This window comes from Tamandua tetradactyla, chromosome 8 (assembly GCF_023851605.1).
Source record: "Tamandua tetradactyla isolate mTamTet1 chromosome 8, mTamTet1.pri, whole genome shotgun sequence".
Taxonomy (NCBI): Eukaryota; Metazoa; Chordata; class Mammalia; order Pilosa; family Myrmecophagidae; genus Tamandua; species Tamandua tetradactyla.
Window position 1 is genome coordinate 41,185,536 of NC_135334.1, and position 16,305 is coordinate 41,201,840.

A 16,305-nucleotide genomic window follows, 5' to 3' on the forward strand; every position below is an offset into this window, starting at 1 on the left:
TATGCTTTTGTGCCTTTTATCCCCATGATTTCTGTAATTTTTTTTTATACTTTTAAATTCTTCTTTATGCTCACATATTGTCTTAATATCTCTAGCTCTTTAACTATATTCTCCTTCATCTCTGTGAATTGATTTAGGAGATTTGTTTAAACTTCTTTGATTAAAAGTTCAAAAGTTCTTTGATTAGTCATTTCCAATTGTGTCTCCTCTGAAGTTCTGTTTCCTTGGCCAAGCCATATTTTCCTGTTTCTTAGTCTGACTTGTAATTTTTTTGCTCCTATTAGTTATCTTATTATTTTGATGAGTTAACACCGGAAGTTAGTTTCTCCTTGTCTAGGTTTTTATTGCAATGTGGCTTTGTGTGAAGACTTTTTTTTTGCATGGGCAGGCTCTGGGAATCAAACCCGGGTCTCTGGCATGGCAGGCGAGAATTCTGCCACTGAGCCACGGTTGCATCATCCATGAAGACTCTTCTTTGATGCTTGGTCCAACTTAGTCTAGACCTTTAGATTAGCCCATGTTTAACTGTTCAGATTTTCTCAGCTGTTAACCTAATTCTTGCCCTGACTATATGGTACAAGTTTTAAGATTGCACGTTTTGTGCAATTGTTACCCCTTCTGGAGAAAGCTTCCATTCTTCTGTTCCTCCTTTGGGAATCTTGATCTGTTTTGTTCATTTTTGTGCAGAATTTTCTCTCAGCTCCTATGGTTTGTTTATATTCTCTCTCTCAGTGTCCCATTTACCTATAATTTTAACATGTTTTTATTGTAAAATATAACATATATACAAAGCAAAAAAAGAAAAAAAGCAATACTTTTCAAAGCACACTTCAACAAACAGTTAGAGAACAGATCCCAGAGTTTGTCATGGGCTACTATTACACCATCTCAGATTTCACCTTCTAGCTGTTCCTAAACACTGGAAGCTAGAAGGAATGTTAATATAGTGATCCAACAGTCATACTCATTTGCCAAATCCTATTCTCTCTGTTATACCTTTTCTTTCTCCTTTGATCCTTCTCCCAATCTATAGGAATCTGACTTTTTCATGTTGAGATGGGGTGTCGGTCCTACAGGATAGGGAGATGTAATTAATTGATAATCTTGGACAGGCTGGTCCCCCTGGGTTTCAGGATTTAGTTGACATAGAGACCTCATGGAATTTTAGGTTCTAGGAAAGCAAACAGTGCATGAAACTTTATAAAAGTCTCAGTTTGAACCTTAGGTTTTCTCAAGAGTCAACAGGAGTGATGTTGGTTGGGGTTTAACAAACCATGGCAATCAGCACTATATAACTGAAGCTTGCATAAGAGTAACCTCCAGAATAACCTCTTGACTCCATTTGATCTCTCTTGGCCACTGATGCCTTATTTTATTATACCTCTTTACTATCCCCTCACCTTTTGTCTGGAAGGTGTTGGCAATCCCATGGTGCCAGGTCCAGGCTCATCCCTGGAAACCATGCCCCATGGCTATAGGGAAACCTTCACCCCTAAATGGCATGTCCCATGCAGGGCAAGGACAATGACTTTCCTTACAGAGTTGGGCCTAGAAAGAGAGAGAGAGAAAGGCCACATCTGAGCAACAAAGAGGTTTCCTGGAAACAACTCCTAGGCCTCTCCATGGGCAGTCTTCACTTCTCTCCCACAGAAACAAGTCACATAAAGGCAAGCCTCAAATTCAACGGCCTGGCCCATTTTTCTGTGAGCCCTCAGTGGTTGAGAGGGTACCTCGGGTTTCCCTAGTGGGAAAGTTCAATAGTTTTATATATATATAATTTTTTCCCCTTTGGACCTTCAAGAGACTTCACCAATACCTCCCAATTAGCCTACCACAGCCTGAGATGTATCCCAGCATCACACCAAGCTGCACAGAACTACAAGGCGTTATTCCTGTTCTGAACCTCAAGAGTCTGGGTCGTTCAAATGAGCTATCCAGACAGGTGATTTAGATTATGTGTTACAGAAAATATAGGTTCTAGATATAATAAACTTCTCTGCCTTTGGTCCCATATAGTAGGTGAAGGTCTAGATTATATACACTACCATCTTTCACCCTGTATTCCAATTTACCTTAGACCTAGCCAGATTGGCTTCATTTTTTAATCTAAATGAGGCTGATCTTCCCTTCACTTACTTTAAATGTTTTATATATATGTATATATATATAGCTATCCTAACTCTCAGGGCTGTAGTGCATCATCTCTGGGTCCCAGGTGTCTCAGAGTTACTCAAAGTCCCAGGTAAATATCAGCTGATGAACATGTACTTCAGTGTCTCAGTATCCAGAGACACACTTACAACTTTAGACTAAGTGTGGCTGCTATAAGGTTTACAATCTAGGTTCCAATTTTCGTATAAGTATTTTCTGAAAGAGACCTTAGCGCATTTGTTATTTAGTTTCTGACTGTTTTGCACAACAGCTTGTCCCCAAGGTTTACTCAGTTCATTGCATGTCTGTTGCTATCCTTCCTTTTGGTGGCCACACCATATTCCATTATATAAATTTATCAGTTTGCCATTCGGTGTCTCAGTTATTGTAAGTTTCACCTCCCCTGAACTGTTAGGCATCATGGGTAATGTCTTTACCAGAGTCCTGAGAAGGGAATTGTGCAGTATCTATTCTTTTGTGTGTGGCTGATTTCACTCAGCATTATGTCCTCAAGGTTCATCCATGTTGTCATGTTCTTCAGGGCCTCATTTCTTCTTACTGTTGCATAATATTCCATTGATAATGTATACCCCATTTTGTTAATTCATTCTTCTGTTTCAGTAACTGTTCATGTCACTGCTTTCAGCTCTTCTGGTTATATATTGAGTACTTGTATTGCCAGGTCATAGGCCAAATCAATATTTAGCTTTCTAAGGAATCGCCAAACTGTCTTCCACAGTAGCTGTACCATTATACATTCTAAACAACAGTGAATAAGTGTACCAATTTCTCTGCATTGTCTCCAACATTTGTAGATTTCCGTTTGTTTAATAGCAGCCATTCTTATAGTTTTGAGGTGATATCTTATTGTTTTCTGGATCTGCATTTACCTTATAGCTAATGAAAAGGAGCATCTCTTCATATTTACTCTTCAGAAAAGTGTCCATTTATATCCTCTGCCCATTTTATAATTGGGTTGTGTGTTCTTTTATTGTTGAACTGTATAATTTCTCTGTGTACACAGGATATCAAACCTTTATCTGATATGTGGTTTCCAAATATTTTCTCCCATTGATTTGGCTGCCTCTTCTTTTTAACAAAATCCTTTGAGGCACAGAACCTCTTGATCTTAAGGACTTCCCATTTATTATTATTTTTTCTTTCACTGCTTGTGTTTTAGGTGTAAAGTTTAAGAAGCTACCTCCTATTATTAGATCTTGAAGCTGTTTCCCTGCATTTTATTCTAAAAGTTTTATGGTACTGGTTCTAACATTTAGGTCTTTAATCCATTTTGAATTAATTTTTGTATAGGGTGTAAGTAAGGATCCTCTTTAATTCTTTTGGCTATTACTATCAGTTCTCCCATGCCCATTTATTGAAAAGACTGTTCTGTCCCAGTTCAGTAGATTTGTGGGCCTTATCAAAGATCTATAGTCCATAGATTTGGTGGCCTATCTCTGCATTCTTGATTTGATTCCATTGGTCACTACTTCTGTCTTTGTGCCAGTACCATGTTACTATAACCACTATAGCCTTACAGTAAGCTTTAAATTCAGGAAATGATAGTCCTTCCACTTAATCCTTCTTTTTAAGGATATTTTTAGCTATTCGGGGTCTCTTTCCCTTCCAAATAAATTTGATAACTGTTTTTTCCAAGTCTTCAGTGTAGGTTGTTGGGATTTTGATCAGTATTGCATTGAATCTGCAGATTTGACATCATAATGTAGACTTGGAATCATAACGACATTCAACCTTCTTATCCACGAACATGGAATGTCCTTCCATCTATTTTGGTAATTTTTTTTTTCTTTGGGTGCATGGTCCGGGAATCAAACTTGGGTGTCTCGCATGGAAGGTGAGCATTCTATCATTGAACCACCATGCCCCCCTTTATTTTGATCATTTTTATGTTTTGTAATTTTGACCAGTGTTTTGTAATTTTCTGTCTACAAATCCTTGACACCCTGGTTAGGCTTAATCCTAGATACCTATTTTGAAGGGCATGTTTTTCCTTAATTGTCTCCTCAGATAGGTCATTGCTTGTGTATGGATACATTACTGATTGTTGTTCATTAATCTTGAATCCTGCCTCTTTGCTGAATTTATTAGCTCAAATATCTTTGTCATAGATTTCTTAGGGCTTTCAAGGTATAGGATCATGTCCTATAATGCAAATAATGAAAGTTTTACTTCTTCCTTTCCTATTTGGATGCCTTTATTGCTTTCGCCTATCTAAGCGCTCCAGCTAGGACTTCTAGAACAATGTTGAATAATAGTGGTGACAATGGGCATCGTTGTCTCATTTCCAAGCTTAAGGGGAATGCTTTCAGTCTCTCACTGTTAAGTTTGATGCTCACTATGGGTTTTTCATACATGCCCTTTATGATATTGAGAGTGTTTCCTTTGATTCCTACCTTTTGAAGTTTTTTTTTGTTTAAATCTGGAAAGGATGCTGGATTTTGCCAAATGCTTTCTCAGTATCAATTGATTTGATCATGTAATTTTCCCCTTTTGATTTGTTAATTTGCTGTAATACATTGATTGATTTTCTTGTGTTGAACCACTCTTGCATTCCTGATATAAACCCCACTTGGTTATGATGCATAATTCTTTTAATATGTCACTGCATTCATTTTGCTAGTATTTTGTTAAGAATTTTTGCATCTATGCTCATTAGGGAGATTGGTTGATCACTACCTTTCTTGTAGCAACTTTATCCCTTAGAGGCATTAAAGTGATATCAGCTTCATAAAATTAGTTATGTAGTGCTGCTTTTTCCTCAAGTTTTTGGAAGAGTTTGCACAGGACTGGTGTTAGTTTTTTTTGGAATGTTTAACAAAATTCCCCTGTGAAGACTTTTGGTCCTGGGCCTTATCTAGTGGGAAGATTTTTGTGGACTGATTTAATCTCTTGCAATTGGTTTGTTGAGATCTTCTATTTCTTCTTCTTTTTTTTTTTTTCAGGATTTTGATTAAAAGTTTTATTTAAATATTACATGATTTGATTTTTATCCATCTATCTGGGCTGAAATTTTCAAATGGATACAATTTTATGAAGGTTACAAATATCTATCAAGTTACAATGGAAGGAATAATTATTTAGTTTTTTACAGTGTTTTAAAAATTGAGCTCCATAATTTTTCTTTCTTTAAAAAAAGATAAAAGTCTCTTACCATACTATGCCACTTTTAAAATATTATGTACCCAATAACAGCCATGTTTTAATCCTGATCCAATCTTGTGGGGGCAGCCATTTCTTTTAACCCTGATTCAATATCATAGATGGAAACTTTTGAATTAGTTATCTTCACAGAGATGTGGGGCATGCTCAATTCTGAGTGTGAGCTTTTGATTAAATGGAGATATGGTTCCACCCATTCCAGCCTGGTCTTGATTAGTTTACTGGAATCCTTTAAAAGACAAAACATTTTTGAAAGAGTCAGAGCCAACAAACTACAGAGCAGAGCCGACAGAGAGAGAAGAGACATGGATGTTTGGAGATGCTTGGAGCCCAGCAGACATTGCCATGTGCCTTCCCATGAGATGTTAAGCAAGCCGGAGCGGAGATCCAAGGGAAGCCAGGAGATGAAAGCCAGCCCCAGAGAAGAAAAGTGAAGAAGCCCCACAGGGACAGAGGCTGAAAGTAATGGAGACCAGGAGCAGGGAACCAGCAGATGACAGCCATATGACTTCCCAGCTGATGGAGCTGTTCCAGATGGCATCAGCCTTTCTTGAGTGAAAGTAACTTCTTGTTGGTGCCTTAATTTAGAATTCTCTCAGCCTTAAAACTGTAAATTTGTAACTTATTACATTCCCTTTTGACAAGCCATTCCATTTCTGGTATATTGCATTGTCAGCTAAACAAACTAAAACACATACAATGTGATATGAAAAAATCCAATTTCTCTGGAAATGTATACATTCACCTAGTAGTAAGATCTAAAATGGAAAGAATTAATACCTCCAGAAGAGGGTAGGGAAGTTGGGGGGGGGAGGAGATGGTGGTATGGATATGGTAAAATAAGTAGTGGATGATGTACCATTGGTACACCATAAGGTGCAGCCCACCCATATTTATGATGGGCGTGGAGGTGGTAGAGGAAATGAAAAATAATGCACGTCAAATACTGGAGGAGGAAAGGGATACTGTGGCATAACAGGACTGTTTTGTCTTTGAGGTGGAAACACAGAAGTCTCTGGAGATATCACATGTTCTAAACTATAAAACTGCTGAAGTGGGGGGTCTTCCATGGCAAGATTAAGGACAACTACTCCTGGAAAATCCTCATGTGAATTCTCTGTCATGATATCATTTTGGGTACTCTGAGGCAGGGTTATGAGCTTTCCAATTCTGATGGACTTCGGCAAAATCTTCACCTGGCTCATTAAATTCAGATTTGAGTTTTACCCAGCCTTGAATGTGAGCTTTTTTTCTCTGTCTGGCTTCTTTTTTGTTTTCATCATTGCTGAAATCTAAGGCTTGTGTTGGTAGTTCCTGATTATTCCTCCATGATGCATCTGATTCCCTATCTTGCTTAACTTTTTCTGTGAATAAGTATTGGATGAAGTTTTTCACTGATGGAGCAAAATACATAGTATCCTTTAAATATCTTTACTCTCAAGGTGATCTGAAGAACTGAACTGAAACACATAAAATGGATTAATAACAGGTCCAAATATCTCAAATATCTTTCCTGCTGCTTGTTGATCACTTTAAAAAATTACAGTCTCCTCATTAGCTGGAGGTAGGTTACTCATAGATTCAATTATTGCTAATTGTCCTATAATATTGGAAATAATCCCAAGAGCCTTTAATTCAGTATCATGCAGCAGAATAACATTGAGTTCTTCACAGAAGGTAGTTCATTAAGAAGTCCATATTTTAAGAGGAAAATTCTTATTTTCCATATCAACTTGCAAATCATCTTCTTCATCTGCCAGCGCTGGATGAAGAGATACATGAGAGGAAGTCAGATGAGGTGGGAGATGATGAGCAAGAGGAGGGGCCTTAACCATCGGAATCTGTTTCACTGTCTAAGTCTAAAGTCTCCAAAGAATCATGGCTCTATGCCAGATCGGCTGTGCCAGGCAGGTGACATAGTTCTGGCCAGGTGGCCCCCCTGGCTGCATCTTTGGTGCCAGGCTCCTGTCAGTGGTGGAACTCAATGCATGCTGAGGTGGCTGCTGTCCCACAGGCTGGGGCTCCACAGTCAGTCCTGCACCCAGAAACCCCTCACCCAGCTGCACCCAGCAACCCCTCACCCAGCTACATCCAGCAACCCCTCACCCAGCTGCACCCAGCAACCCCTCATCCAGCTGCACCCACCAATCCCTCACCCAGCTGCAGTGGCGATCATAGATCTGGAGCAGGAGCAGAGTCCAGAGGCTGCATCGCCTGACCTTTGCTAACCCCCGTGCCAGTGCCAGTGCATTTCAGAGTCTCCAATTGAGTGGTGGCCTCCACTACCTCCATTGCACAGCATTAGAGTTCACATTGGGCTTATGTTCTGGCCTCACATCCCGGGCTCGTGGACAGGCTCGTGGCTGGCCCAGGAAAAGATAAAACAGTCTTACCTGGGCCCAACTTCCCACTTTCTCAGGCCTTCTAATTCTTCTTGAGTCAGTCTAGATAGTTTGTGTGTTTCTAGGAATTTGTCCATTTCATCTAAGTTTTCTTGTTTGTTGGCACATGGACATTCATAATATTCTCTTACAATTTTTAGAATTTCTTCATGATCTGTGGTGATGACCCACCTCTCATTCTTGATTTTATTCCTCTCTCATTTTTCGTTGTTAGTGTAGCTACGGGTCCATCAATTTTATTGACTTTCTCAGAGAACCAACTTTTGGTTTTGTTGATTCTTTCTATTGTTTATTGTTCTCCAGTTTGTTTATTTCTGCTTTAATCTTTCTTATTTCTCTTCTTCTATTTGCTTTGGGGTTAGTTTGCTGTACTTTCTCTAATTTCTCTAAGTAAGAAGTTAAATCCTTGATTTTTGCTTACTCTTGTTTCTTAACATAGGCATTTAAGGCAATGAATTTCCTGTCAGCACAGCTTTGCCACATCCCATATGTTCTGATATGCTGTATTCTCATTATGATTTGTCTCCAGATATTTACCAATTTCTCCTTTGACCCACTGATTATCTTAAAGTGTGTTGTTTACTTTCCATATATTTTTGAATGTACTGGTTTTTTGGTAATTATTAATTTCCACTTTCATTCCGTTGTGGCCAGAGAGAGTGCTTTTGATAATTTCAATCTTATTAACTTTATAAAGACTTAGTTTGTGTCCCAGCATACGATCTATACTGGAGAACATTCCATGTGCATTAGAGAAGAAATGTATATCCTGGTGTTTTGGGGTGTATTAGGTCTAATTCATTTATCACAATGTTTTGGTTCTCTATTTCCTTGTTGACACTCTGTCTGGTTGTTCTATCTATAGAGGAGAGTGGTGTATTGAAGTCTCCCACTATTATTGTTGAAATGTCTATCACTCCTTTCAATTTTGCCAGTGGTTTGCCTCATGTACTTTGAAGCTCCTTGATTAGGGGCATAGACATTTATGATTATTATTTTCTCTTGGTGAATTGCTCTTTTATTAATATGTGGTGTCATTCTTTGTCTTATGATATCTTTACATTTAAAGGCAATTTTTATCTGATAATTAGTATAGCTACTTCTGATTTCTTTTGTTTAAAGCTTGCAAGGAACATCTTTTTCCATCCTTTCACTTTCAATGTAATTGTGTCTTTGTGTCTAAGTTGTGTCTCTTGTAAACAGCATATAGATAATGTTTTAAAATCCATTCTACCAATCTGTATCATTTAATTGGTAAGTTTAGTCTGTTAATGTTCAACGTTATTTCTGTAAAAGTAGTTCTTGAATCCACCATCTTATCTTTGGTTTTTATTTGTCTGATCTGGTCCATATTTTTTCCCTCTCCTTTTCTCCTTAAAATTACTGTTACTCATGTTCTTCAATCCTGTGTTCTCCTCCAGACCTCCCTTGCTGTCCTTTTTTTTTCTTCAGCTGACAGGACTCCCTTTAGTACTACTTGTCGAGCCAATCCTTTTTAACAAATTCTCTCGCCATTTGTTTGTCTGTGAAAATTTTAATCTTTCCCTCAGGTTTTTTTTTTCTCTCCCTCAGTTTTGAAGGACAATTTGGCTGGGTACAGAATTCCTGGCTATAAGTCTTTCTCTTTCAGGATGTTTAATATATCATACCACTGCCTTCTTGCTTCCATGGTGCCTGAGCTCAGTCTTATGTGTTTTCCCGTGTATGTAGTAGATTGCTTTTCTTGTGTTGCTTTCTGGGTTTTTTGTTTCTCTTTAATATTTGACAGTTTGATTAGTATATGTCTCGAAGTAGGCCTATCTTAATTCATTGTATTTGGAGTTCATTGGGATTCTTTGATTTGTGTATTTATGCCTTTTCTAAGGGTTGGGAATTTTTCCCTGATTATATCTTCAGTGAACTTCCCAGCCTTTTAGTCTCATCTTCTCCTTCTGGGACACTGATGATTCTTTATTTGTGTATCTCTTGTTGCCTGTCATTTTCTTAAGATCCAGTTCCATCTTTTCCATCTTTCTTGCCATTTTTTCTTTTGTGTGCTCTAGTTCAATTGTTCTGTCATCTACTTCACTTATTCTTCTTTCTGCTTCTTTGGATCTGCTATGTGTAGCTCCAGGATATTTCTAGTTTGGTCTACTTTATCTTTCATCTCTGTGAGATCTGCCATTTTTCTATTTAATTGTTCAGATTATTCTCTATGCTCTTCTAGTGTCTTCCTGACATTTTAGCTCCTTATAAATATCCTTGAGTAGTTATTCCATATTCTGCGTACCCTCTGGAGTTTTGGTTTGGTCATTTGGCTGGGCCGTTTTTGCCTGAATCTTCACATGCTTTGTGATTTTCTGTTCTGTTTGGGGCATTTGATTATTTTGATATGGTTATCTTGCAAGTTTGATATGGTTTCCTTCACGCATCCATAGTTTTGTGCTTACTCAGTTTTGCATTGAAGGTTTCCTGTTGTACTTGGTTTGCCAGTAATTCCCTGCCAAACTGAGGCCCAGATCTCATGTTGGGGTACAATTCTAGTTGAAGGCCTATTAAAAGGTAGACTAAGGCACACGGGTTCTTCAGTGGCAGAATGCCCACCTACCACACAGGAGACCCACGCTTGATTCCTGGCCCATGCAACCCTCCAAAAAACAATACTACTACTAATAAAAATAAAATAAAAATATTAAAGAAACCACCATCAACAACAACCAAACACACCTCACCATTGTTAGGCCCCAAGGTCAGAAGGGGACACCCCAAGACATATTGGGAATAAACTCAGACTGGTGCCTCAGAAGGGAGAGAACATTAAAAAAAAAATAATTAAATAAAATAGCATAATAAAAAATAAGAAGCAAAAATAATTAAAATGACAAAATCATTAAAGATAAAAATATATAAATAGAAAATAAAAATAACTATAATATCACTAATAAAAAATATATCTAGAAAAAAATATTTTTAAAAAAAGGGAAAAAAGGAAAATAAAACCTAGGCAGATAGTGTCCACTTGCCTGCACTTAGTACCTTTCACCAGCAAGTGGTGCCCCTGAGACACCTTCTCCCTCAGTTCTGTGCCTCTCCAACTGCAGCAGCTGCAGGAGAGATGGTGAGTGTGGTGGGGGATTGCTCCTGACCCATGGCGGTGGGACAGCTGGTCCTGGCACATGGACAGGGGATCTGACCAGCACCCAGAGACATCAGCTGACTTGCAGTGCCTGGCACCCAGCAGATCTACCACATGCCAAGCTTGATGGGACGCTTATTCACAGCACCCGGCTGGGCGACTACTCCCATAGGCTGGAGGTGCAGGTCTTAATGGTCGGCGGCTGAGTCTACCTTTGGGCTCCCCGCGGGTGCTTCAGCTGTGCGCTGGAGGAGAGGGACATTCAGTTCCTTCTGATCCACACCTCCCTATGTGCCACTGTCAGCCCCCAGTGGGAATCATAGCCAATCCACCCTGCTCTCCCCATTCCTGTCTCCTCCCCAGAACACCCTGGAGACACTCTTTTGACTACTCACCCCCCTGGGTCTGCAGTCCTGGTCATTCTCTCCCCGCTCCCCATCTTGTTCCATGGAGCATGTGTGAATTCAATCCACCTCACTCTGCCATCTTCCCATAAGTCCTTCATTTGCCTCAAACTTTTAAGTTCTAGATCCATCCTTTCTCACAGCAGGTCAGTTTTCAGTTCATCTCCTTTTTTTTTTTTCTCTCTTGCCTCTGGTTTCTTTTCTGTTAGGGTGTCCCACCAAGGGGAGGCAGATGGGGTCAATCCAGAAATGTCTGTTTTACATTTAGTGCTCCAGCCCACAGAAACTAAATTGAGTGGGTGCTCCTCTTACCAGCAGTTCTACAGCAGTCCCTCTGCTCCCACTCCCTGGGGACCCTTTTGTATGCAGCACTCAGCAGCTCATGTTCTGCCCTAGGTCTCTGGGGACTTGGGTTCCCGTGCCTGGATGTGCAGGGGGTTCTGACTTGTTGCTGTGAGTGGTTCTATAGTCTGTGTCTGCAGTGGGAGGGACCTGTCCGTTGTCTCTGGGTGACCCCCAAGCCGCATGGACTGAGTGCGGGGGAAGGGAACAGACTGCCAGTTCTGGGAAGGAAATTTCCAAAGTGATATTTTTCTTTTTCTTCGATTCAGCATTCGTGGAGTCCTCCAGTCTGTACCATTCTCCAGACTTCTAAGGAAGTAGGATTTGGCCTTTCATTTACTGAATCTCTGGGGAGGCTTTCTCAGGGAATGTCTTCTATCACCATGTTGATGATAGACCCCCCCCCCACCCCCTTAGTCTTTTGCATGCCATAGTTTACTAACAAGGCCTTTATCTCCATGTGGCTTGGATGATCAGAGGCTTCTTTCAGCTTCTCCAAATGGTCTGTGCTGGTCAGAAACTGTTGTGTACCTCAGAAAAGCCATGTTCTTTAATCCTAATTCAATATTGCTGGGTGGGAGCTTTTTGACTGTCTCCATGGATATGTGATACAACTAATTGTGAGTGGTAGCTTTTGATTAGATGGTTTCCATGGAGATGTGTCTCCACCTGTTTCAAGGTGGGGTTGCTTAATGGAGACATTTAAGAAGGAACCATTTTGAAAAAACTTCAGAGCTGACACAGAGAGATACATTTGGAGATGCAGAAAGAAAATGTCCCCAAGCGAATCTATTTGAAACAAGAAGCCAGGAAAGAATGCTAGCACACATCAACATGTGCCTTCCCAAGCTGACAGAGAAAACCCCGAATGTCATTGACTCTTAAGTCAAGGTATCTTTCTCTGGGTGCCTTATTTTGGACATTATTATGGCCTTAGAACTGTAAACTTGCAACTTAATAAACTCCTTTTTTTAAAAGCTGTCCCATTTCTGGTATATTGCATTATGGACATTTTAGTAAACCAAAACACGACCCTTACTGCTTCTGCTTATCCCACCATATAGTTTGAAACTTCTACTCTCCAGTGTCTGCAGGAAAGCCTTACCATTCCCCTCTTGGTTATAATAAAGGCAAGAGCCAAGGACCCACATATGCTTCTTCCCCCTTCTCCACAAATCTTGCAGAAACATAGATTAGGCAGGCCCCAGGCTCCTCTGCTGTTCTCATTCTCCCTTTCCCCCCTCCAGGGCCTCTGAGCTAACAAGTTGTTCTCTCATGCATTCTCAGCAGGCTGACTATCTGTGTCTGCCCCTCATCACCCAAAGACCTTTCACATGTCATCCAAAACAGGTGCCAGCAGGTCAAAGAAGTTCAGAGCTTCAAGGGTTGATGGCAGAGGAAGCTATTACATTCTAAACTCACTGATAATATGCCCTATCATTTTGGTCACTCTATATTTCTTTACATTTCTGCTTGCTTGAATCTCTCTTGGGTTCATATCTTTGCCAAATGCAACCAATAACAACCACCATACCCTTAAAGGGTCTGTCTATTGAGTGCTTTCAAATAGAACCATAAGTTTAGTAGGCATGTGGTGTGATTTCCAAGTTATCTCAGGCAGTCATTTATCCATTGTTTTGCCATTGCATAGCATGGTTTTCAGCCATTCAGTCTGCTTATTTATCCTGACTTGTACAATAACCATTACCCAAGTTGGATACTGGCAAATGAAAAAGCTAAAAAAAAAAAAAATATATGGCATCAGGAAGTGGTTGTGTTATGAGAAATCAAAACTGCAAAATCTCAGTAGCTTGAAAGAATGTGTATTTATTTCTAATTGTGCCATAGTTGTTGGATGAGTGGCCTTCTATGTGTTTTATGGATCCAGCTTCTTTCCAATCCTTCACTGGATCCCTGAATCTAGCCAGAGCTTGAGGATGAAGAGGCATGTAGGCCATCACTGAGAGGTTATAAATGCCAGGCTTGAAAATGATTTACATTGCTTTTGTTCCCAGTTCAATAGTCAGAACTCAGACACGTTTCCACCCCCAAGCTTGCAACTTCAAAATACCGATTAGTACTGTGCTGAAGAAGAGGAGAAACATGGGAATCGATGAGAACTAACATTCGTCTTAGACACATTGAGCATGTGCTATTTTTCTTTTTACTGAATTAATGTCTGCTTCCCCTATTAGAATGTAAGCATCATGAAGGCAGGGACTGCAGCCATTTATCACTACATCCTCAATGTCTAGAAGTGTCTAGTACATAGTAGGAATTCAACAAATATTTGCTAAATGAGAACTTTAATGCATGAATGTGTGTGCGAAGCAATCAACCAATCCATTTTAGTAAAGTAGGAAAGACCAAGTCCAAGAAGGAAGCAGCAAGTATTGATGTTCACGGGGAAATATAAAGTCAATGTGGACAAGTTTAGTAAAGACAGACAGAAGTCCTAGAGAAGGTGCTTATTTGATCAGCTGGTGATGGAGAAAGTATTTTGAAGGTCTTTTGAAATGTATACTTAATTTTGAGGTCAAAGTCTCAGAAAATATGCTGTGGTCATGCATTCAATATTACAGTATATTATTTCTTTTTTTTCATTATTTCTTTAAAAACCTGTCATTTTATTGGAATGGGATATTGGGGAATTTTTAGCTTTAAAGGTTATGTTTCATGTTTATTATTTAATTTTATTTTACTTTGGAATATTTAAAATGAATGTATTTTTAATAGGATTCCCCTTTTAAATTTTGAAGATTTGAAATACAGATGATTTGAAATTATGTGCTATAGAAAAATATTTCTTTGGATTGATTTGTAAACACTTTCATATTACCTCTTAACAACTACTGGACTTACCTAAAATTCATCAGAGTTTGAGAGAGAGAAAATTTGTCCAAAATTGGTATTTTATAACAGAAGTTAACATCTGATTGTTAAGGAAACAGGAGAGTGGAAGGAGCTAGGCTCTGGAGTCACAAAGATGTAGGCTGATATCCAGACCTGTCACTTCTTGGTTAGGGGGTCCTTGGCCATGTTATTTATCTTCTCCTGGCTTCTTATTTTTCTATCACAGTAAAATGAGAATAACACCCACATGTTAGCACTATTGTGAGGATTAAGTGGGATTTGGGGTGGAAAAATATTTGTAGTGTCTGACACATTCATGGCTCTCATAAAAGAAAAGAAAAAAAGCTGGTTTCAGCTTCTTTGTCCTCCTCAAACAGATTCAGACTGTCATTTGGATACCCTAGCATTACCTTCTAATAGAGAATGTAGACTCAGGATGGTTATTTGATTTTGTCTTATTTTTAATGATGGAGCAGGTGGTGAGAAGGTTGCAAACTTCTTCCAGGTCTAGTGGAAAGGAACTGATTTTTTTTTTTTGATTAGTGTCTTGCATAGCTTCTATCTATAATGCAGCATTTATTGTTTCCAGTTTCTGCTTTTCTCTAAGTGAAGCAAGAATTTAAAGATACTGCAAAAACATTTTTAAGGGAAAATCTTCTTAGATATTTATGATTTTGTTCCCCATCTTTTAAAGTTGTCTTTCCTACAACCAATGCAACAGCAATTTTATTGAGTTCTTCCAAAGTAGTCAATGAATTTTTCAGAGAAACAATTTTCTTTTCATGCCCATATTTCCCTAGTTTATATAATATTTAATTCAGTTACATGTTAATTATATAATAAATACAATAAGCATAAATAGTTTTGGGAAGAAATCCAACTTACTTTTGTTTGGCATACAGCTCAGGGTGTGCCTACTAACACAGCTAGCATCAATAAGTTTTAAAGCAGGAAAGCAAACTTTGATTAGGTCACTGAGTCAGTTAAGTAGCAGCTGATTTTAAAAGTGTGTGCAAACTGAATTATAGACTACTACATAGCTTTCTTGCTCAAAAAATATAAAAGTGATATAAATATGGAATGTGGCTACTTTTGTCCAATACTAGACATTCTGAACAAAATTGTAAATTAACATCAGCCATCCAGATGTTTTAGTTTGTAAAGGCATAATTGTCACGATTTTGAATATTTCAGTTTTTTTTTTTTTTTTTTAAAGGAAGGAAAGACAGAGAAGGAAGGAAGGGAGGAAGAAAGGGAAACATTTTTAAACATTTTCTTGTTTTATTATATTTTGTTTGTTTGTTTGTTTGTTACATGGGCTGGGGCCGGGAATCGAACCGGGGTCCTCCGGCTCGGCAGGCAAGCACTCTTGCCCGCTGAGCCACCGCGGCCCGCCATATTTCAGTTTTTAACTGAATTTCCTATTTTTTGAATATGCCACTTCATTTTAGGTGCTCAACAAATTCTTGTTCAGTTTTTAAAAGTGATCTCAATGAAGTTTTAACACAATTTTCTACTCTTAAATAGCTGTACAACTTTGGGATTTTATTCATAAAACAACTGGGTTATATGACAAATAAAAAGTCCTATGTGATGTGCTCTAGCATGTAGGCTGGTCAACACTCTCGGATACAACATGGCTAATAGTGTACAAAACAAGTGAAAAAGAAAGATGTTTGATGAAAAGAGGAAAAAATATTCCAAGATGCTCAACTGACTCAAAAGTATGTCCCCCAAACATGTAGTTGTTTCAATGAAAGAAGTTCAGTGAAAGAAGTCTGAGATTTGGAGAGGAATGTTCAGTCTACAGATCCTACACTAGTGGTGTTATTTGGCTATGAGACTTGCTTTTATGTTT

The 16,305-nt window shown here is 38.8% G+C and overlaps 1 protein-coding gene and 1 pseudogene across 2 annotated transcripts in view; one reads left to right on the forward strand and one right to left on the reverse strand.

Moving 5' to 3' along the window:
- Positions 1-3,899: 3,899 nt before the first annotated feature.
- The window catches only part of LOC143643361 (uncharacterized), an 84,896-nt gene continuing 72,490 nt past the window's right edge, over positions 3,900-16,305 (forward strand). Inside the window, exon 1 of one of the 2 annotated variants that reach the window (XR_013156235.1) lies at positions 3,900-4,006. Coding sequence is in view for 1 of the 2 variants with exons in the window: in XM_077112053.1 (XP_076968168.1) it covers positions 3,920-4,006 (87 nt within the window). In the remaining variant the exon portion in view is untranslated. The remainder of the gene's footprint in view (positions 4,007-16,305) is intronic. The other variant, XM_077112053.1, reaches the window with a different exon arrangement.
- LOC143643857 (H/ACA ribonucleoprotein complex non-core subunit NAF1 pseudogene) lies at positions 6,105-10,238 on the reverse strand (annotated as a pseudogene).